The 23,474-nt window shown below is 40.0% G+C and overlaps 1 protein-coding gene across 3 annotated transcripts in view; it reads right to left on the minus strand.

Moving 5' to 3' along the window:
• LOC111873467 (peroxisomal acyl-coenzyme A oxidase 3) overlaps positions 1-17,773 on the minus strand; it is a 31,989-nt gene extending 14,216 nt beyond the window's left edge. Inside the window, exons 1-9 of one of the 3 annotated variants that reach the window (XM_023868210.2) lie at positions 17,622-17,773; positions 14,088-14,244; positions 10,566-10,724; positions 8,121-8,267; positions 7,314-7,461; positions 5,855-6,145; positions 4,568-4,731; positions 4,356-4,478; positions 440-560 (exon numbers count right to left, since the gene is read on the minus strand). In XM_023868210.2, coding sequence (XP_023723978.1) covers positions 440-560; positions 4,356-4,478; positions 4,568-4,731; positions 5,855-6,145; positions 7,314-7,461; positions 8,121-8,267; positions 10,566-10,724; positions 14,088-14,244; positions 17,622-17,704 — 1,393 coding nt within the window. In that variant the 5' untranslated portion in view covers positions 17,705-17,773. The other 2 variants (XM_033755100.1, XM_023868211.1) reach the window with 2 other exon arrangements.
• Between the last annotated feature and the right edge of the window lie 5,701 nt (positions 17,774-23,474).

Raw genomic sequence — 23,474 nt, forward strand, 5'->3', positions numbered from 1 at the left:
CACAATGGAACCATTTTGACATCATACTTATAATTAATGAATACAAGATCAGCTGGGGCAGATCATTCAGTAAAATGACTGGCTATGAAATGGCCAACAGGGTCTTAATTCCAGGCAGAGGCAGGACATTTGTCCTCATCATCCACCCTCAATGCACATTTGTGGCCCTTTACACAGGAGTAAAATGGATGAAGCGTGGAAATGGCTACGCTCCTCCATCTAGTGCTGTGATTAAGGATGCATGGACCTTTACCCCTCTCATCCTACTTGCCTTCATAGTCTGGTGCCAAGACATAACAGTAACTTTACCTGTGCTCTCAATGCATACAAAACAAAGAATATAAACCACTTTGTATAAAGTTCACCCAGAGATTAAACAGTTCTGGAATTATATTTGTGCCTCTGCTGATAGTTACTAACTGAAGAAATGATACAATACCTTTAAGATAGCCATGTCCTCCACAGGCTTCGCGACAGGACTGTATTGCGTCCCTAGCAATCCAGCCAGCTACTGGCTTCCCTGCTGAAGAAAGGGCATGGATTTCCATTCCCAGATCTGCCTGCAGTAATACACAAGCAAAATTTTTTCAAGACAGTTAATTCCAGGGCCTTACTCATTCAACTGTTATAACTTTACAGTTCATATTGCTTACTGCATTATAAGTTCATAATGGTTATCACATTCATAAGACGACAGGCCTCATGTTATAAGTATGGTTCGTTTTGTTCTGCCACCTGTCTAGAAGGCAGTGCTGAGGCACAAAGCTATGAAGTTGTATAGCTGGACAGTTGGGGAACAAGGGATGTGACTGCATAACCAGCAGGAAACAGACTTTTCAGAAGTAAATATGTACACCCACGGCTTTGTTTACGATTTTTCCATCATCACTCAGATGTTACTCTACAACAGTACCAACAAGGTAGTCTTCTATGGTAACCTCTATAAACAAGGTTGGGAAAGTGTAAAGCATATCAAAAGTAGATGTACTTGGGTATACCATATATGAAGATTTGTATATGGATAAATACCGTCTTAAGTGCAACAAATTTTATTGTAGTTTTTTCTTCTTTTTCCTCCTCCACACTACATGTTTCGGCCCTAAATGGCCATCATCAGGTATTAATTACTTAATGAATAGACTCCACACATACCCAATAACAGAAAAAGGAAAACAAATAGAGAAGAACACTATTAAAAACATACTACATAACAACGGATNTGCTAACTGGTTTATTTAACAACCTACAAATCGTAATTACAATTAATTACAACACAGTTGTGGGTTTACACAATCTATAAACCCTATAAAATAATCTATTCACTCTGTCTTCAATAGTCTTCACTTATTCACAGTACAATACGGGAGCTATACCAGCGTCACATAACATAAAATACTGATCTATAAACTGTACCTAATTATGAAATTAATAACAAAATACATATCCCATTGAAGAATAGGATTGGGGTGACCACTGGCAGGCCAGAAGGATCAACTCGACATACAGCAGGCTCCTTAAGATACCGTATTTGGGGGAGGAGGGGGGGAATTTTTTTATTTATGAGCATATGATCACAATCCTGCCATCCATTAGATCTAGGTGGTCTGTTATGGACACTACAGAATACATTTCTATTTCTTATAAAAGTCCTTCTAAGTGCCTTTTTAATTCTAAGGGGGTGAAGGAAGAAAACAGTGCCACTGTGCCAAAGCATCACACCCAAGGTGTGTGTGTGTGTGTGTGTGTGTGTAGGAGTGAAGATAAAACACCAGCCACTGTTCCTGCTGTTAGAGCACAGGATGCACAACCCACACACTTCCTGGAAATTCACAATGTTCAGAGCAGGCGGTGCTGCCTTTGGAAATGCAACTCTTGACAATTCTTGAGCATAATAAATCAAAGGGATGTGTGCTGGAGACCCACATTATGACTATCACAGATCAATGTGCTGTCAAAAACAAAGTTTGTAATTTAAGGTCCAAAGTTACAAAACACCTATAGTTGACTGGGAGAAGTGCTGCCTCTGGAAATGCAACTCTTGACAGTTTTTGAGCATAATAAATCAAAGATAACCAGCCTACCAAATCCTGAGCAGAGCCAGTTATCTCCAGCCAACCCTTACCCAGGATGCACCACCTCTAACTGTATGCACCCTTACTGTGTGCTTACTGGTGGCCAGTACCACAACTCTTATCTCCCTAACACACCACCTCACAGCAACAAACAGGAGGGGTAAGGGTAAAGACAAATGGTGGAGAATTCGGCAGCTACAGGCGAGGCAGCAGCCAATGGCCCAGTTAAGATCTACTGCAGCTGGAGTTCATGCAGTGCCCTCCATTCTCCCAGAAGCCCCCCCTCAAAAGAATTGCTAAATTTGGTGCCAACAATGTATGGCTGTCCAAACATCAAACAACTATTACAGCTGGCACCCAATGCATGGCATCTGGCCAAGTTCAATTAAAGTAATGAACCGTCGGGTTCCATAAGATGCTGGGAATTTCTTGAGTGACTGTTGGCTTCTCAAGTAGGACTCCACTCCATGGGGGTAATGACTGCACATTATACCATGGATATTACCCTGCACTGCAGCGAATGCTTCATGACTGGTTATTGCACACCTCCGATTTCAAGTGACTCCATAGGAAAAATGTCCTGTAGTGTGAGATCTAGTGAATGTGGTGGCCATTCCGCAGATCCCCTTGGCCCGATCCACCATCCAAGTGGTACTCCATCCTGCTGGAAATACAACTGAAGGCATAACATGAGGGCAATTGCATCTAATTAAGGCTGTGACATAGTCTCCAGGAAAGCGGCCTCCATAGTCTAGGGGTAACGTTCCCACCTCATGACTCAAGGTATGCGGGTTCAAACCCGGCGGAGGTCGTGGAATTTTTAAGGGCGGAAAAATTCAGGGAACAAGTCCTCCGGGAGGAACTTTAAGCCATGGGTCCCATGTTGTAGATTTACGGCACATAAAAGATCCTGTCTCTAGGAGACCTCCGAGCAAAATTAGGCAAAAAGTTTCCTGCCCAAGTAGTTTCCAATGCCTCCGGTAGATGGGGAAGTTATCGGGTACCACTGCCAGAAGAGGGCTGACCTCGCTGGCAGAAAGGGGCAGATGGCGAGCACCAGTACTGGTAGGGCATGGCGACAGTAGAAATTAAAGGGGGACGTACAACAGACCACTAGTCGCGGGGCATGGGGAAACCCACCCCCTCTAATACTGAATAACTGAATAGTTTCCAGGAACTGATGGTAAGGGTCTCCTGGTGACCTGTTATTGAAAAAGACATGCCCCACAACAGCATTGCCAGGGATGCCACAACAAAGTTGATTTTGAACTTACATGATGGTGAGCATCAAGAGTTATGTGATGATTCTTGTCCAACCTCTGTACAACACTGTCTGTTGATGGTACCATTTTCCAGCTCTCAAACCACTGGATTTTTTTTCTGCGGGTCACTACAAGTTTGTGGTGTATGATAAGTGGCCACAAAGCTTTGCTATACTCCAGGACAATATTGGTTCTGTGTGCAAAGTCATTACTCCAGCAACTCTGCAATGATGTGCTCTAGCATATGGTGCCATTTACATGAGCAACTAGAGATCGACACCGGTCTGAAACACTTTTGGTACTGAATGTACAAATCTGTCTGGTGTCTCATACATGTGGGGTTCTGAGAACTTCCAACATTTTTCCACAGTTCCTGTATGAGTATATTAAAACACAACTGTGTCATTCCTTATTCCTGTTCAATGTTGTACCTGCCTCTCCTTCATTACCACATCCCTACTGCCTGGAAACATATCCCTATTTTGTCATCATGTCACCTTGGCACCATTATCATAACTTGTAACTTTTTACCACTGACATGTAAAGAGTGCAGGACTATAATGCTTTATCCTCAATATAAATTTCCAAACATCCAAGACTGGAAACACAGGACTTTCAACTTTTTCTTCCTTACAATTTTCCATATTTTGGCAAATAACCAAACTCTCCTATGGCCTGAACTTTCAGGACACTGTGCACATGTGCATGTGTCAGGGCACATGCGTGTGAATGTGCACATATAAATGTATGTGGGTGCATGTGTGTCGTGACAACAGTTAGGCTTCATTACAACCTTCATTTCATTTTTCACTAAGGCAAATATTTAAAAAATTAGGTGTACAAGGGAAAACAAATTAAATATATATATGATATTGTAATAGGATTAGATTTTGGAACATTAGAACTGTATCTGCAATGGATAAGCATCAATGCCACAGGGTTATACAAATAAGCAAAGACAATGAGGTATGCAAAGAAGCAAAGATAGCATTTAGAAAATACCTGTCCATTCCTGCCTTACCATTTCATCACTTTTGTCCCCCATCATAGTTCTGGCAGTAAATTCTCCAAACACCTTGTTGAAGTAATCTGTGAAAATTCTGATTGCAAATGCAGCTGACACATATGGAAGTAGTCTGCTTTGCTGAAACAGATCACGATACAAACACAATTTCATATTAAATGCATATTTACTGTAAGGCACCAAAGTAAAATTAACAGATTATTGTGTACCTGGAGCTGATATTCAAGAACAGGAAATTCATTGCCATCTTCAGGCCCAAACTGTTTTCTTACTGCTGAGTAACGAACTGCAATGGTTACAGCACTAAAAAGATATGACAGACAAATTCCAATAATTGTAACGCGACCAGCTGATAGGGATCCAAATGCAGCACCTACAAAGACAAATCAGTGACAGCAAATGATAAAAGGGACAGTGATTATGTTGGCAGTGGTGGCAGCAGCAGCAGCAGCAGCAGCAGTATTTAGGAGCGAATTTCAGGGGCTTTAGATATTGAGATGGAGACTGGTGATAACAATATAACGGATATAAGTGCAGTGAAACCTCCACTTCATATTTCTTTGGGGAGCAGTGGATTTGAACATCAAACTGAGGAAAATGTTAAATGAAAGCAATTACCACAAAGATCACTGATTTGGGATAATTAAAACTGAAGACTGAGAACACTAATTAGGGATCCCACTATATTACTACTGTAAACAGAATCTGCTTCAATAATAGGTTTTTGTTAATGGTGATAATGAACCAATGTATTCTTAATACCAAGGTTAATTACATGTATAAGTGTATTTTAATGACGAAACACTGAGCTCCAGTGACATCATTCCCACATCACATTTACAAGGTTCCAGGTTCTATTCTCAACCTCAAGACTGGTTATCCTGACTGAAGCTTTTCACATGTTCCTCAGTCCCTCCACATAATTGCTGGCACAGTGACATAGAACAAACTGTAACTGCAAACTTCACACCTCATTACTCACATCATCCCTCATTTAACAAATACAAGTATGGCCTACAAAGTAAAAACAAAAAGCATCTTTAAATAAGCCAAGTAAAAACATTGGCACAAAATGAAATGAAAACTTCTGCTTCCTCAGATGGTCTGTGTATTGTATCCCTCTTTGGTCCTTCCAAGCCTCTTTGTCATTGGGACCGACTGATTCCATTGATTTACTGTAATCTGTTTCACATCTCCCTTTTTTATGGTACTTCCCATTCTCATGGACCATACTATCCACCAAAGCTGCTGTCAAATGTTTTCATTTCAGACATGGTTTCTTCTCTTTGCTCCCACTACTGGTCTCAGGAATTTCATTTGCACCATCTCAATATATCGTTTTTCTGCTTTACTCAGAGTCTAGCATTTGTTATCCACACATTAAAACTGATTTACTAACCACATTATGAAATCTCAACATTATAACCTTCCTCATTTGTTTTGCAAAATTATACCATTTGCCAAATGAAAACTGTGAACAACAATCAAATCCTTACCCATTCTCTTTTTGGGATCCTTCAAGCCACTGATGTATTGCCCTTCAGGACTAACATCAGCAGTCTTATTTAGGAGATTTTCTCGTGGGATCCTATAATTCTGGAACATGACAAATCCATTGTCAACACCATTCAGGGCAATCTTCTCACCTAAGTCACCAACAATGACTCCAGGAAAAGGTAAGAGTGTTGCAGTATTTCTTATAGGAATAATAAATGGATGCAGACCGTGGTTTGTGCCTTCAGGAGTGATTAACTGTGCATACACAACAGCATGGGTACTGCATTTCCCTGAAAAAACAAACCCAAGCATTTCTTTCTCTCCCTCTCTACTGAAGGACATTGGTAATAACTGGATTTGAGGTTCTCACAGCAGTGTCTATGAAGAATTATATTTTCTCAGATAAAACGCTGTGTAGTTTGCTGAAAGTCAACTGACATCTCAGAGGAATATAGCACCTCCATTTTCAGCATGAAACCAGCTCTGCTTACTGCCTGCATCACGCTGGTTTCTTGCTTGGCTTAGTCTTTGGCCCTGAACATGCAGGCGGTATGTTCCTCCATAACCTCAGTTGACCTTGACTACATTGCACAGGGTTACATCCCAGAAGACAGAACTCTTCTTACATGTGTAATATTCTGGATAAACAATGGTTTGTTTTATTTGATGTTCCTATGAAGATGTGAACAGAATGAACTCGGAAGAGGTCCATTGCCAGGCACTTACAAACAGAGACAACTTTCAGGTTATACTCCAGCATGAAATTTCTTAACTATCAACAGCAAACTGTGTACCAAGGAGTTACTAGCATGTTACGAGCAGCTAGCAGATCAAGTACGCTTAAAACGAACCAGCCTGTGAACACCAAAACAGAAGCTACTTTTACTTCAGAATGAAAGCATAATCGGTTATTGCTAATGTCTCTACTGTGGTTAATTTGCCCTTCATTGCTTTATTAGGCAAATTCTGCTGTTCCATGATGATGATGATGATGATGATGATGATGATGATGATGATGATGTCAGCACAGAGGTCCTGCAGCTTAATGTGAATCCTTCAAACCTCTGTAAGGGACTTGTATATATAACAAAGTATATATTAACAAAGTTTTAAATTTGTTTCAGATGACAAAAGAGAAAAGTATATGGAAGAATCCATATTAGACCAGTCAATCTGAATCTGACAACTTTGCACAGAAGCCCAGAGTCATAGCCACAGAGCACCAGATTTCCATATGCTGGCTAATAAAGACAATATAACCTTCATGCCCTTTAAATAAAGGAGCAATAAAACTTAACTTCCTATATATCTATTCACTGTTCTTGATAAACATGTTAACTGCAAGGCTGGATGGAACCTGTTCTTCACACACAGTTCTACAATGGTACAAAAAACAATAGAAATGATTCATATAGATGTGAAGTGACTAAGGGAACAGAGCCCTGTTTTGTTACTTACCCAAGTTGCCAACCCAACATTTTGCAGCTTCGAAGTCTGGGGTGTGTATTATAAATTCCTGGGTTTTGGGATCATATGTGGCAGTTGTTCTCATGCCCTTGGTATTGGTACCATGCGATATTTCTGTCATTGCAAAGCAGCCACCAATCTAGAAGCATGAAAAATATATCACAAATCAAATACAATTTTAATACCAGATAGCCTCTTCTAACAATTATCTTTTTGACCAACAATTCTATATGCAAAATAGAACATTCAGGGATGAATAAACATTTAAAGGTAGACTTACCATAGAACTGGGGACGCGCCATAGCTCAAGCAGTTAGTCGCTGGCTTCCCACCGCGGCGGCCCGGGTTCGATCCCGGGTCTGGTCAAGTGGGATTTGTGGTGGACAAAGTGGCACTGGGGAAGGTTTTCTCTGAGTATTTCGGTTTCCCCTGCCAATCTTCATTCCACCAATTGCTCCACAATCACCATCACCTATCATCTGGGGCTGGTACAATAGGCCAGAAGTGGCCGCAGTACAAGGGACTTAGTCCCACCACAATAGGATTAAAAAAAATTACCATAAAACTTAATTTTTTCTTTCATTTGCCACACTTGATGTACATGCCAATACATGAAGATGCCATATACTATACATTATCTATTAACACGTAACAAAAGTGTTCAACAATGCTGTCTTTCTGTTACCAGTCAAAGCACTTGGTTTGAATTTTTATGGCAGTTAGATAGAATACCAAAAAATATTAAACATCTGCTCTGTAAGCCTCTCTCAATACATTAAATGTAGTATATACACTTACTCTGCCTTCTTGAGCAGCTTCCACATAATGATAATGTCTTGCAGTTCCCATAGCAGCAACTGCATTTGTAAACACATGGAAAGTTAAGCAGTACTTCAATGAAAGGTCTGGATTCAATTGGAACAGCACAGAGCACAATGCAAATGGCTGAAAGTAAAAACATCTTATTGTACATGAACATATATATTGTCCATGTCGTGAAATAAGATCGGTTACTTCCATGGAAATGCAACAACAGTGGCCCGTTGCATATGAATATCCATGAATTGTTGTTGCATCACAATGGACAAAACCAAACACTTCTACAAGGTGAATTGAGTAAGACTAGCATTTCCTAAGCAATGGAGGTTTCGTTGCATTACAATGGGAAAACCAAACTGTTCAGAAAGGTGTTCCTGAAGTGGTCCACAAAAAAAGGGGGTTGAATGCACCAGACAAGTTACTTGAAGTCTAGCAGTCGCTGAGTTCAGTTGGATTGAATGAATGGAGTCGAGACAGTTTCAGAGACAGTTGAAGTCTTGCAGTCGCCGAGTTCAATTGGATTGAGTGAATGGAGTCGAGACAGTTTCAGAGACAGTTTAAGTCTAGCAGTCTCTGAGTTCAATTGGATTGAGTGAATGGAACCAAGACAGTTTCAGAGACAGTTGAAGTCTAGCAGCCGCCAAGAACAGATATAGATAAAGTGTACAGTGTGCAGTAGAGCTGCGAACTAAGACGACACCAAGACTGATGGAGTAAGAAGAATTGCAATATTGGACGTGATAATAATTGTACTCGCTAGTGTAAAAGTGAGCGTTCAATAAACGAATTTATTCTGATCCAAAGACCCACACAATTTATTTGTGTCGCATCACACAGCCGACACGTTACAATATTAAACTGTCTATGAATGGTAATGAACCTTCTGGTTCCATAAAATGCTGGGAGGTTCCTGAGCAGTTGCACAATTGGCAGCTTCTCAAGAAGGGCTCAGCTCCATGAATGAGTGAATGATGAACATATACATTATATTCTTAGTTTTATGTTCACTTAATTCAGTTTCAGTGACCATTACTCAACCTGATCCAGAATACTGGCTGTTTACTGCTGTGAAGTGTGAACTCAGTGAGTCATGGCAGCACATGTCTGGTGTGAAAGCAATATCACTGTCACAACTGAGGTTAAGTTAATTTAAGTTTTGGCATGATTTGTTTAAACTGCTGAGAGTTACAAACAAGCACCACAATGCAGCTTTTTTTTAATCCACTTCAAGAAAGAAGATTAGTGGTAGCACACTAAATGTGTACCTGGCTCAAACCTCCGTTGAAACACCCGATACCTTGAGATTTTTGTAGAGGTGACTCACAGTCTCTCCTGGCAAATGCTGGGATAACACCTTCACACAGGTTACAAGCACCTCCAAATTCACATCTACTCAACATTCACAATCATCGTCCCATTTAATTTTATGCTATATAATCTGTGCCTCTGAAGTCCCTATCATTATATAACATTACATTTAACTGTAAGATTTGGGGGTTTCAAGGTGGTGACTACGAAGAAAGCCGTCTTCTGGGATGTGATGCCGTGTAAATATTGTATTAACCAACATTTCGGAGGAACATATGATGATGGAGGCGATACGTTCCTCCAAAATGTCAGTTAATACAATATCTACGTGGCACCACATCCCAGAAGATGGCTTTCTTCATTACACTTAGCTGGTTGAACTCATGAAGGAATAAACCTATTTAGTTACTTCACTGTGGTCAATTAATGAATTGGCTTTTAAGTACAGTAAACATTGTTAATAGCAGTTTGTGCAACAAAAAAATACCGAACATATTCAAAAATTATTTTTGTAATGTGGCCACAATGTGTGTTGCAGCTGTCCAACATTTTAGTGCACACTTTAGTTGCCATTTTCAAAGGTGACTATGGGTGAGCACTGCAACTCCAATTTGTGTCAAAATGTTGGAACATGTTCTACACATGATGTACCTCAACCCAAAAAGCTATGTTATAGATTAGACCCAGGCTGTGAATATCCAAAGTTCCTTAGTTTTTTTTTCTTTCATTAGAGCTACTGCCTTCATTTAGGCTTAGGGCTACCTCCATGAAACTCTCCGTTTCACTTCGGTTTACTAGATCTTAGACATATGGTAGGACTCCTTGGGTGGGTGATCAGCTAGTTGCAAGGCCTCTACCTGTACACAAACACAGAAAAACGCACACAAACATTCATGCCGAGTGGGATTCGAACCCACGATCCTGGCTTCCAAGCAAGCGAAGACAGTGCATGCCTTAAACCCCTCGGCTACCGTGACTGGCAAAGTTCCTTACTTGGTCTTGGAAACAAAGGAACAACCTGCATACCTGACATTTTCAGTGCCAGTTGTCATAGTGAAAGTGAAGCAGCTTACCTTCCTGCAAACGAGTGCAGTGCTTCAGTGCAGATTTACTTACCTTTCTCATGTCTTCTGCCATTTCTTCAAAAGGAAGAAAGTTATATTGTTTTACACGGTACATCTGCCTTGTTGCCAGACGCCGCTGCTCATCCATACTTAATGCTGACTGTGGGCGTTGAAACAATGGGTCTGCTTCCAGAACTCTCCACATCTTCATCTTAAAGAAGTAAAACAAGATTTTCTACTATCAACCACTGTGTTTAGACTAACTACTAACAACCTCTCTAGTTAAGAACTCAAGCTTGAACATCAGTAATACATAACATTGCACATAAGACAGCTGAATCAGTGACTTGAATTATTTGTAGGACAATCATTAATACAACTGACCACGATCCTCAGCCAGTTTAATCCATGCCATATATTCACAATCTACTTCCTTACAATCCATTTTAATATCACCTTCTCACTCTTCACTGTGGCCACTTCCAAAAGGTACCTCCACTGAATTATATCAGTTGCATTAAAGAACACTGTTTTTAAAAGAGAGCCTAATGGAAATTGAAAGTGGATAAACTTCTTGTTTGAAGTTAAGTTTATTGGTCAGAAATTTAAAAACAACTGTTACAGGTGAGCGTGATGTCTTCTTTCTGTAGATGCATCAGAAGTGGCAGCAGTGCTTGGCACCACTGGCACAAGACCACTATCTAGCATACAGGCACGCAATTTCTGGTGTCACTGTATGATCATTTCATTGTATATTCCATTCTAATTGGTCTGCAGAGTTGATTTAAGGAGCAATGGATTCCTGAGTGTGTGGATATAATACAGATAATAAAAAAATGTTTTCTAAGTTAGACTTGAAAGGATTCTGATGATGGTGTATACTGCACTTCTTTTGGCTTGTTTTGGACTTCATCCATCATCTAGTGATTGAGACTGGCTCTTTCTAACGGGCCCAACTGAGTAGGTGTATCCTTCCCTACCCACCTGAAGACGGAGACAGATCCAGTCTCCAAAATGTCATGTTCTTTTGTCTTTTACATACCAGATGATGAAGTCCAAAAGAAGTTTTCTAAGTTGTTTGTCTTTGACTTCAGATGGTTACAAAGAAAGCTGAATTTCTGTTAAACTTGGTCAAGATGTAGAGCAATTTTCAAGCTGCTAGAAATTTTCATCCCATAATTGTAATATAGAACTAGCAGCCTCTGTAGTCTAGAGGTAACGTTCCCACCTCATGACTCGTAGTACGCGGGTTCAAATACCCGGCGGAGGTCGTAGAATTTTTAAGGGCGGAAAAACTCAGGGAACAAGTCCTCCAGGAGGGACTTTAAGCCGTGGGTCCCGTGTCGTAGCTTTACGGCACATAAAAGAACCTCATATCTCCAAAGGAGGTCACTGAGCCAAATTAACGGACATTTCCTGCCCAACAGCAGTTTCTAATACCTCTGGTAGATGGGGGAAGCATTATAGATACCTCTCAGCTAGTAGAGCCGGTCTCGCTGGCTGGGCGGGACTGATGGTAAGCACCAGTACCGGTAGGATATAGAGACTGGTAGAAATCATAGAGGGAAGCACAATGGACCAATACAGGTCTCAGTGCATGGGGAAACCCACCCTCTCCAATAACTAACTAACTAACTAACTAATATAGAACTTCTGCAGATTTTAATCGTCTTTATAACATATACCACTTATCTGTAATAAACAGTGGAGGAGGAATGGTGTTCTTTTAGAGGGACAGAAATGCTGACAATGTATAACTCGAAGATGGCATCAAGACCTGAATCTATGCACACATCGAAGGCCACAAGTGTGCGGCCAGAAAAACCAAAAATACCAGAAGAAACATGGGTTCAACGCCCTCTTTCATTAAAATCACTACAACCTTGAAGCTCATATGACTAAGTTAAAGAAAAGCAGTAAATGACACATAATTTATTCTGAAGAGCTCAGTCCTGAAATGTTATGCACAATGTTGAACTTCCTATACTAATTACAGGTGCCCAAAAATTCTGGGCTGGTACTTAATTGCAACTAAAGCATGTGGTGTATAACGACTGCATAAGAAATGCAGTTTTAAACACAGTCATAACTTATTAGTTATTAAGTATAGAATTATGATAAAAGTTCTGGCCAACATCATGTGTTCTGAAATGTGGCAGATAATAATGTAACCTCAACATAACAAGTTAGGAAATGAAGCTGCAAGCAGATGCAAAGCTGCTACAAGAAATGCCCAATATGTCTTGGTTTCGAATACAGCTGAGCGCACACAATGTGTACCTTCCCCTACATCAAAGAGAAGGAAGGACGCAGGTATTCTTCATGCCCATATACAATACTGTCCCTCCTTTAGTCCCATTTGAGGAACAGAATTTTCTTTCCATATATCAAGCCTTGCCTGAAATTATAAAGTGATGGATAAAATATTAAAGTAATTTGGTAAACATACAACATTTGGGGTCATCAAATATGCATGGGCACAATCTCAGGGAGGGTCTCCTAGAAAAATCAAAACTTGCACAATATTATCTATGAAGAATGTCAGACATTAGGCTGGAATAAAAGCAGGATTTTTTAAATTCAAAAGTAATAGCAAGTATATAAAATTCAATAAACTGGCCCATGTGGTGTGTTTAAAAAATCAAATCAGCCAAACCAGCAAGGGGGTTGGCAACTTTCGGGCACGGTTAATGTGATCTGACAGACCCTCAGGGCTATCGACATGAGTTTTGTTTCAGGGTTCCATTTTTCTTCCAAAGATGGCACTAGCAGTATGTGGGTACTGTAGTATTTATTTTTCCTGAGCATCGTTGTTGGTTGGTTGCTTGTCCGGACTGATGCATTCATTTTATATTTCCTTTTCTATCTTAATTTCAAGTCCTTCCATGTTTTTTCATAATTTTTATATAGATTTCTATTATTTCCCACTGAATAAAACTGATCTTGGGTGCATATACACAGGTAGTTGTACTGTTGCAGGCCCTACAGCAATTAACTCTTTCTAATGGACCCAATGGGGTAGGTGCCACAACAGATCCAGTTTCTGAAACCTCATGTTCTCCACAATACCACAAGATAGACAAAGTCCCAAAACTTAGTAACACTAATGGAATAATTTAATTATCCCAGTTATTGTTACCAGGGTTTCAACTGCTCAAGTTCATGGCTGTAATCCAAAGTATCAATTCAGAACCCTTTAGAATTAGCAAATATGCTGCCTACTCACCCCTGGTGCACGAAAAATCATTACTTACAAGTACAAAATTATTCTCTACTATACATTAGATATCAGCCTATCACAGTGGTCACTCAGACACTTGGGCTGTGGGTTCGAATCCCACTCAAAAGATGGATGTCTGTCTGTTTATTCTGTGTTTGTGTTGTCCTTTACGAAACTGTAAAACAGAGGTCACAGTTCATCACAGACTGCAGAGCCCACAGATTATTATTACATGTGAGATATGAAATGTGCATTTTCTGTGACACATTCAGGCATATGGTGAATGACATTTTGATTGTACTGATAGGCAATGCCAACAGTGGTCATGCTATAAGGTAATAGGTTTAACACTACCGTGAATTCTGTAATTGATTCATCTTCTAGAAACAATTTTAATTTCTTCCAGTCAAAAGATGCTTGGTTTCTATATACATCTAGTGGTCCTGGAGGAAAATCTGGTAACAGCTCGTTCTTCATTGTTCTTGTTTTACTGCTAGAACACCATTTTAACCTGAAATAATAATAATAACTTTTAAGTGCTGCTAGCTTTTAATCCACTTCTCAAGAGACAAATTTGAAATAAAATACAATATATGATGACGATGATGATGAGTTAGTAAGGATTCTGCTTGTGGGCAGCCTTATGATCAAAATATGTGATCAGAAGTCTAATAAAATACTGTTCATAAATACAAGCATGGAGAGATTCATACAAGGTCAAATTCTTGGTTCCTATTTCACAAAAAATTAATAACCGGAAATACTGATGGCACTTCATTTACATCTTGCCTTATTGAGCCTTCTTTGAGAACAGATTACTTACTTGTGCAGCCAAACAGTAACAACAAACATATCCATGTAACATCATTATATTTCATGTAAACTCCGTAATAATTATACAAAATACATTTACATTTGGATAGTATTTAGCATTATATATACAAAGTGTCCCAGGAGGAATGTGCCAAACTTCAGGAGGTGTTGCTTATGTTAAAGTATGCCGATATAACCCAAAACACCTATGTCCAAAGTTGAACGGTTACAGAGATAATGGCCAGAGAAGTGTGAAACCTTGATCGGTGTTACACACTTGTTGATTACAAAATACATATTAAAACAGGCAGAAATATGTGGTTTCTGTAATGTTAATATGTACGTAACATCAAACTAACTTGTAAGTGACATGAAGCCATTAAATTGAACTACAAAAAACTTGCACGCCATGTCAAAGATGTCATTAAGAGTTCCAAGCACTATACATGACACATGAATGGCAAGCCCTGACGTAACATTGCTGACTGCGCATTCTGGTATGCGAGTGTATGGGGTAATGTGAGCTGCCATCACCACACTCAAGGACAAACGTAGATAAGACATGCAAGCTGACAGGTACAGTGCATGGACTCGCCAGAAGACCACACTTTTCTCAGGCCATTATCTCTGTAACCGTTCAACTTTGGACATAGGTGTTTTGGGTTATATCAGCATACTATAACATAAGGAACACCCTCCCGAAGTTTAGCACATTCCTCCTGGGACACCCTGTATATATATATTTATGATGTTAGATAAAGACATGGTTATGATTGGCTACAATCACAAAGATTCCAAATGTGAGCTGTCAAGCCACCAAAATTAATTCACTAACAAAATCACCAATTCTAGCTCACTGACAGTCTCAAAGCACAGGGAACAAATAAAACTCACAGTAAGGACCCCTTCCCTGGCAGGAAACAAGAGTGAATGATTACTCCTCTTTAAAGACCAAACATGTAAGTGGTTCACTCAAATTTATAGTCAAGTTTGGGCCACAAATTCACAATTCACAGAACACAAGCAACAGCTTCCACACTTTGGTGTGGAGTTAGGTTTCAAGGCAGTTATTTCACTGCATGCTAAAAGCTGGAATACACATTCAAACACTGTGCATTACAATATGCAAGGTTCTTTGGCACAACCTAGAATGCATGACATTGGCTGCCACACATGTCCATCATCATGGCTAAACATCTATCAGTTTTCAGCCTTGCTCGAACTGTGTGAATGAAATGCCGAGAAAGAGAATTACAACAATTACAATATTGACTATTCTGAACATGAAAAAGAAAACATAAAGAAGGTTATGGCATGTAAATGGTAAAACAAAGTGAATATTCAGATGTGAATCTGATACAAGGACTTCAGAACAGCAAACAAATATGGCTACAACTACTGTTTTCACATGAACAGTTAAACCTTTTAGGAATTTCTGGATAAAGTATTTCACTTAACAAGAGAGGAAAAACATAGTTATGAGAGAAGCTATATCTCCTAAAACAAAACTGCTTTCCACTCTCAGATTTCTGGCTAGTGCTAGAACTATCAGTGACCTCAGATTTTATAAAAGATATAGTGCCAATGCTCAAATGCTAAATAAAAAATATGCACACTTGAGAATTAACTAAAACGGCAGGAAAAAACTATATAAATGTATGCTGAGCTCCAGGAATTCTCAGCTTATTATAGGATTATTATGATTTATTCATTACAGTGTGCTATTCTTTGGATGTAGGTGTGACCAGAGTGGTTTGAACGGCTGCTGTACTGCGATGTGGAAAGCAAATGGAAAAACTACTACATTATCACTTTTCCTGGATACTCTCTTTCCAAAAACAGAGATACCATGTATGCGAGATGTTTCCTCTGGAGGCAAAACAATCTGGAGGTAAGCTACTCCCCAAATCGGATCTCCGGGGGGGAGTGTTTCTAGAGGAAATGTCATGCAGGCGTTACAACAAGAAAAAGTGCGAAGATCAGAAGAAACATCATGGATACAACATTGGAACATGGAATGTAAGGACCTTAAATCAAGCAGGCAAATTGGAGAATTTGAAAACAGAAATGGAGAAGAATGAGGTGTCTGTTCTAGGTGTCAGCAAAGTGTGATGGAAAGGACAAGGCGAAATAAGAAGTGGTGATTATACGGTGTATTATTCCGGAGGTGAACGGGCTGAAAGAGGTGTGGCAATAGTGGTGCATAAAAGTGTAGTGAGGAGTGTTATTAAGAAGATTGCTTGTAATGACAGAATTATTGCTCTGAAGTTAAAGGCGGAACCGGTAGATATACTTATTATGCAAGTCTACAAGCCAACATAAGAGTATGAAGATGATGAAGTGGAAAAAGTGTATGACACAATTGAAGAAATTCTTCAGGAAGATGGAAGAGGAGATACAAACAGCATCATATGGAAACTGGAATAGCATTGTTGGAGATGAACCATATCAGAATATTGTTGGATCACATGGACTAGGAAGACGGAATCACAGGGGTCAAATGCTTATTGACTTTTGTGAAAGAAATGGACTGATTGTTACCAACACTTGGTTCAAGAAGCCAAAGAGAAGAATTTACACATGGAAGGCACCTGGGGATTGGAGGATCCCACAGTAATTTAATTTATCTAGTAATATATTGCGGTCTATCACATCATTTGCCTTTGTCAAGTAAAAAAATATTCCTATAACATGTAACCGTCTATCCATCGCCTCCTGTATACTCTCAATGAAGGTCTGGGAAGCTGTTTCTGTCGATTTGTTTTTTCTAAGTCCATTTTGCACTTCTGTTAATATGTAATATATATATATTAATATAGTTAATATATTAACTTACCTATCTGCAGTTAAGGTTAACTTAAATCATTTTAAATTAACACGTCATTCCATTATAACCCTTAAATGTGTCTAGTCACATCATCTACATACAATCAGCTATTCTAATCACTAACATATCAGACGATAGTTATCAAGTCATGTTATCAGTTTAGGAGCAGAAAATACATTACAACACATTTTACGTCACTCGCTCCAAATGTGTCTTTCGCAATTGCACATCAATTAATTAAAACTAACCTCAAACATGCACCACTACCATCGTACAGTAATGTACCTCTTGGACCTCTCGTTCTCTTGTTCATATCGCTCATATCGTTCATATCTTCATATCATTGCGATCTGAGGACCGCTCACTAGCGCTCACTAGTCTGCAGCCTGCGTGTTCGTGTTAAGAACTTGTTCGTTTGAGTCAGGTAGAAAGTTTGGATAAGTATTCCCGACAAGGCCCAAGCAGTTTTCTTGTTCTAATTGTCGAATTAAAGTGCGTTTTAATATTATCTTCTCGTGTAAAGTCAGGTTTTACAAGTGGTTTCTCCCATTCAGGTTCTCCGATCAAACTTTTGAACGTTTTTCTGTTCGCTTCCACGCGTGCTACATGTCCAGCCAATCTCCCCCTTCTTTATATAATCATACTAGCATTACTTCGTTGACAATTATGGCGACCCATACACATATGAGTCTGGCTCGCGAGTCCGGCTCGGCGAGGAGCCGGGCTCGGATTAATTTCACCACACACGTATGAGCATGGCGACCCACACACGGACGAGTTTGGCTCATTGGAACCCGAGCCTAGTCGAACTCGCGAGCCAGACTCGTACGTGTATGGGCCCCCTAATACTACGTTACGAAATGTCAGAGCATAACCCAACCAGATAGCAGCTATCTCGTCTCGCCTAGGCGTTAAAAAGATCCAAAGTTTCCACTGCGATTCCAGTTTTCAGCGAAGATATATTGTACAAGTTATCTGAAAGTAAACCTGACGATAGCAACAGAAGGAAGTTCTGAAACGTATCACATTGGTTGGGGGCACGCGGTAAAGTAGTTGGTTGAGGGGCTATGCTACAAGCCGGAAGGTCGCGGGTTCAAGTCCCGATGAGGTTATTGGATTTTTTTCAGTTGACCTAATCCTTCCAGACGCATTAGGCCCTGGGGTTTACTCAGCCTCTAACAGAAATGAGTACCAGGAATTAATTAAATAATTTTCCTGGTGAGTAGAGCGCGGCCGGCGCGTAAGGCTAGAACAGTAGTTCCCAAACTGCGATGCGTGAGAGCGTGCCGGGGAAGATACCGCGAGAAAATATCAAATTTTTACGTCAAATTCACCTGACAATTGCTTTTACCTGCATTTAATTAGAGATTCTGTAAGCACCCGTCAGAAGTGTTAAGGCAAGGGCACTCCAAGGAAATTGATCCTCAGCAGAGGTAATTTGGTTTTTATTCCGACTCATACGTTTAGGAATGGCTCCTAAACATATAGGTATCCTGGAGAAGCCTCTCCCGGGAGAAGAATGTGACATGTAGTGTGTGTTTTATACATACTTATATAAACTTGATTTCGCGTACCTTGTATCGAACGTAATCTCTGGATTGTCTGCAGTCCGCCGAGGATTCGAAGCAGATACATAACGAATAAATGACATTGATTGAATACCGCTGATTACTATATACTTTATGGCGTCGAGTGTGAAATATTAAGAAGACGAAGAATGATTGGAGGAGGGAGAAAGAAAGAGAAAGTAAAGAAACAAGAGAGAATTATCGTAAGCTACTTCGTTTGGGTCACTCCATCAGAGTTAAACACGTTAGTAACTACACGTGACATGAATTTCTTCATGAGAGATTTCCTTAAACCTGTTTCTCACGTTCCAACTCCCTGGAACAATTCTGACTTCAAAGGATTTGTGGTTCTCACAACTGTGCTATATGTTATTTGATTTAAAGAAACTTATAGACGAGTGATAACCACACACAAGGCTTGCAGCAGTGCGAGATCATGGAGGGAGGGTTGTACACATGCAGCTGGGCTCGTCATTCGATCGCTCTGCTTAGTTCGCTGTAACTTGATTTGTTTCTACGCAAGAGTACGACCAGTGGCGGATGGATCCTGTATAGCCTACTTTCCTTACTTTGAAAAAAGTTCAAGTAGGCATATGCTATCTCCATGCTGTCTGTGTATCACCCATCCCCATCAGCTTCTGAATGGCTGAACCAGTCTTTATGAAACCTGGTGTGTATATCATGGCACCTGAGCTCATTTCAGCAGCGTACTTCATAAATCCCTCCCACCAGTCTGTGTGTCTATATGTATGTCCCTCCTATTGTGGCTAGTTTATTTTTATTTAATTTATTTATGATTTGTTAAATTAAGCCATGAGTAACTCATAATTTTTAGGGTCAAATGATCGAATGATAGTGATTCGTGATCTGAAAAAGATTACATGTGCCAAACCGGCATTTTCATGGGGGGACTGAGGAAATCCAAAGAAATTTTCATTCAGGATAGACAATGTTCCGGCCCCAATTCGAACCGAGCACCTCCCTAATAAAAAAATCAGAAGCATTACCGACTGAGCCACCTTGTTCGATTCTTCACTTCGTCAACTAGACCATCACTAATAACAGAACTATTTACCTAATAAACTTTCGTATTAATTATAAGAACATAAAGCTATTAAAATACGTTAAAAACACATATTACTAATGCGTCCCTGAACATTCGTGAACTACAAACCAGAGCATGGAGGCAAAACTCCATTCATTCTCCATCACAACGCACATATATTGAGGTCGAGTGGCCAGCTTCAGGCTCCGGTCCTTCGCCTCCAAAGAAATAGCATATTTGTTTATTCCATTACTTTATGATGCTGTGGTATAGTCACTTGTCATCTTAATATGTTTTGCACTGTATTTTGGCAGGTTGATTGCGAATGATATAGATGAGAGTGTGTCGTGTGGTCGTGGCATACTTAAGGCGTTCGAGTCGAGCGATTAAGGAACACCACTCCATCAGCATAGCCGAGGCTAGAGCTCGTGTCCTTATGGATACGAAACAAGCCTGATAACCACTACACTCCGTACCCATTCGACAACAGCCGGACACAGTGAACAGAGACACACTCTGTCCACAGCGGTGCATGCACACCGACAGTCCTGTCTTTATTAGGGAATGTTCCGTCTGTCGGCCTGAAAATAGATATCTAGTTTGAACTTACGCAAGACAGTGAGAGGATTTGTTTCGTCATTTTCCTAAATTACTCCAGGCAGAATAAGGAGTAATAGCTTAAAATGGGGCACACCCAGTTCCACATGTTTCCAATTAGCCGGTCACAATCCCATCAACAATCTAACCTATACAGCGTATGCAGTTAGAAAAGCGTCGTTAAATAACTTTGGCATGATTTATGACATCAAGTTCCCAGTAGTGAGTGAGGGGAATGTGCTATTTTTGACATTATCGGGAGGTGGCAGCTGGACACCAGATCGGTGGGTAGAGTTTTGTGTGCTCATTAGATTAGTGGCCCATTTGACACTGACAAGTACATGAAGCGAAGTATAGTAAGAGTTCAATTCGCTCTGGCAGAAAGGCCCAATATTTTAAGAACAATGCCTTTAAGAACCAGATTAATATTTCTCCCATCCAACTCTAGATCTCCCAATAACTTACTTTCCTTCAAAATCCTGTATCTCTACTTTCTTCCATCCAAGCTACATTCCCAGTCCATCATATCATACAAAAACTAGACAATCCATAATATCTTTCAATTTTCTCGTGCTTTAACTCTTCTTAGAGCCACATATTTTCCTGAACACGTGCTTTCAGACACTTGTAATTAATTCTCTTCCCTTGAAACAGAAGCTACGTTTTAGAGCCAGACAACAGTTTGTGAAGTAATGGTTTTGTATTTGCCAATTGTTATCATTTCCGAATATATGTGTGATTAAGAACACTTTAACTAGGCGTTTATGATTTATTAAAAACTCAGTAAATCAAGGCCCGATCACTGAGGCCGCGCGGTCTAAGGCACGAACTGTCTTCGCCTGCTCAAACACTGGGGTCGTGGGTTCGATTCCCACTCGAGGCATGGATGTTTGTCTACGTTTATTCTGTGTTTGTGTCGTCCTGTGCAGGTAGCGGCCTTGGAACAGGCTGATCCCCCGTCCAAGGAGTACTACTGACTGCATAAATATTGAGAAACTGAAGTGAAACGACGCCTTTCACGAATACCCTATGCTGCAGAGGGCACAACAGAATGCGAATGAATTAATGAGGAAATCAACAACTCAGATATCTAGTTTAAGTAAGATTCACGGCGGTGACTATGAAGAATTCCGTCTTCTGGGATGTAGCGCCGTGTAGATCTTGTGTGAACCGACATTTCGGAGGAACGTATCGTCTCCATCTACGGGGTAGAAAAAATCCGCGAGCGAGGAACCAGTCTGTAGCCACCTGCTCACGCTGGTTCCTCTACCCTGAAGGTGCAGGCGATACGTTCCTCTGAAATGTCGGTTCACACAATACCTACACTACTCCACATCCCAGAAGACGGCATTCTCCATTATCTGCTTTAATATTATCTTCTGAGTCTTCCTATTGCCCCTTCTTCTATGATGAATTTGAACCACAATTGTGTACACATTAATTTACTTTTAATGAGTGCCACGTGCTCCCTATTTAACTGCGTGGTTCTAACAGCGTCAGCTCTGATAAGCTAGTATAGCCCTGTAGTAACATAACAGGCCATGAGGCTAGAAAACTGGGGTTCGATCATCAGCAGAACAAGCATTTTCTCTTTAAATTCACCTCCATAAGCCTGTCGGATGTAGGGACACAAAATGTGTATTGTAAGGTCCTTTCTTACAGGGGCTTGTCACTCCCCTTCGTGTACTTCGAGAATGACCTCCACGCCTCTATACACGTCCAGAGCGTACAACTTACGACGCGGAAGTAAATTTATCATTTTTTTTTAACATTCAGCTCGAGAAATTAGCGAAAGAATCGTCAAACGATGCATGTCTCATTATCTTATTCATTTATCTCTCCCGCGTCGAAAATTCCCTCGCTTTTTATGTTTCCAAACACCTGTGCTCTTCACTGGGCGCGAGAAACTAGATTGCGTAGCCGGCAGTGATTGGACGATGCTATCATTCTATATTTATTTAATTTTGAAATCCGAAACAAACGAGGCTTTGCCAAAAATTTAGAGGAGACTTTATGCGTAATATTATTTTATTCGATCTCGGAATGTAATTTGTGAAATATTTAACACGAACACCTTACTCTGTGTAGGTACTATCGATAGGAGTGACATCTTGAACCCCCCTCCCTTATTATGACGTGTCCTTCGCACAGGTCAGAGAGCCTTTGCGTGTGAGGGAGGTAAGATGTGATAAGCGTGTGCTCCAATTCTGCAGCTTCGCATGTATATTTTGTGCAGCTAGGACAGCGTTAATACCCGTGAGTTGTGTTAATTACATGATTTGCAAGTATTTGTGGTTTTGTATTCATTGAGTTGAGCTAAATGCATTATAAAATCATTCAGAAAACACTTTGCATTAGTTGGTGAAACAGTAAGTCTTCGTACTTTATGAAGTAGCCTGTTTGTGATAGTAGGGAAGTGATAATTACACAATCTGCAAGATTTTCCTACATTTTTGCATTATAATTTCGATTTAAGTCGCAAATATCGTGACTAGTAAATGTATAATTACTATTTACGCAAGGTAATTAGTGTGATGAAGTTGCAAATTTGGCGGTCGTTTTGAAGAGACGAAAACGTAAATATTTGCGGTATTCTAAAAGGAACAACTTATTTAGAAGTCCAGAAGCATTTGTTTGCAAAACTTTAGAGTCATAACGAATTCATTGCTTTCCAGGTACTATATAATTCGTAATTAATGTGTTCACATACTCGTACTAAGATGGAGTGTTGACTGCATTTTCTTGTAGCCATTTTGGATTTCCGGGGCTTTAGGCGCCATGAGAACCTTTCTAGAATAAATCTAAATTACAAGCTTAATATAATGAATTAATAATTATGATAATTTTTTAAAGTTCATAGTAGTGTATTTTCTAGATTTTAACATCAGAAT

Source organism: Cryptotermes secundus, unplaced genomic scaffold (assembly GCF_002891405.2).
Source record: "Cryptotermes secundus unplaced genomic scaffold, Csec_1.0 scaffold333, whole genome shotgun sequence".
Taxonomy (NCBI): domain Eukaryota; kingdom Metazoa; phylum Arthropoda; class Insecta; order Blattodea; family Kalotermitidae; genus Cryptotermes; species Cryptotermes secundus.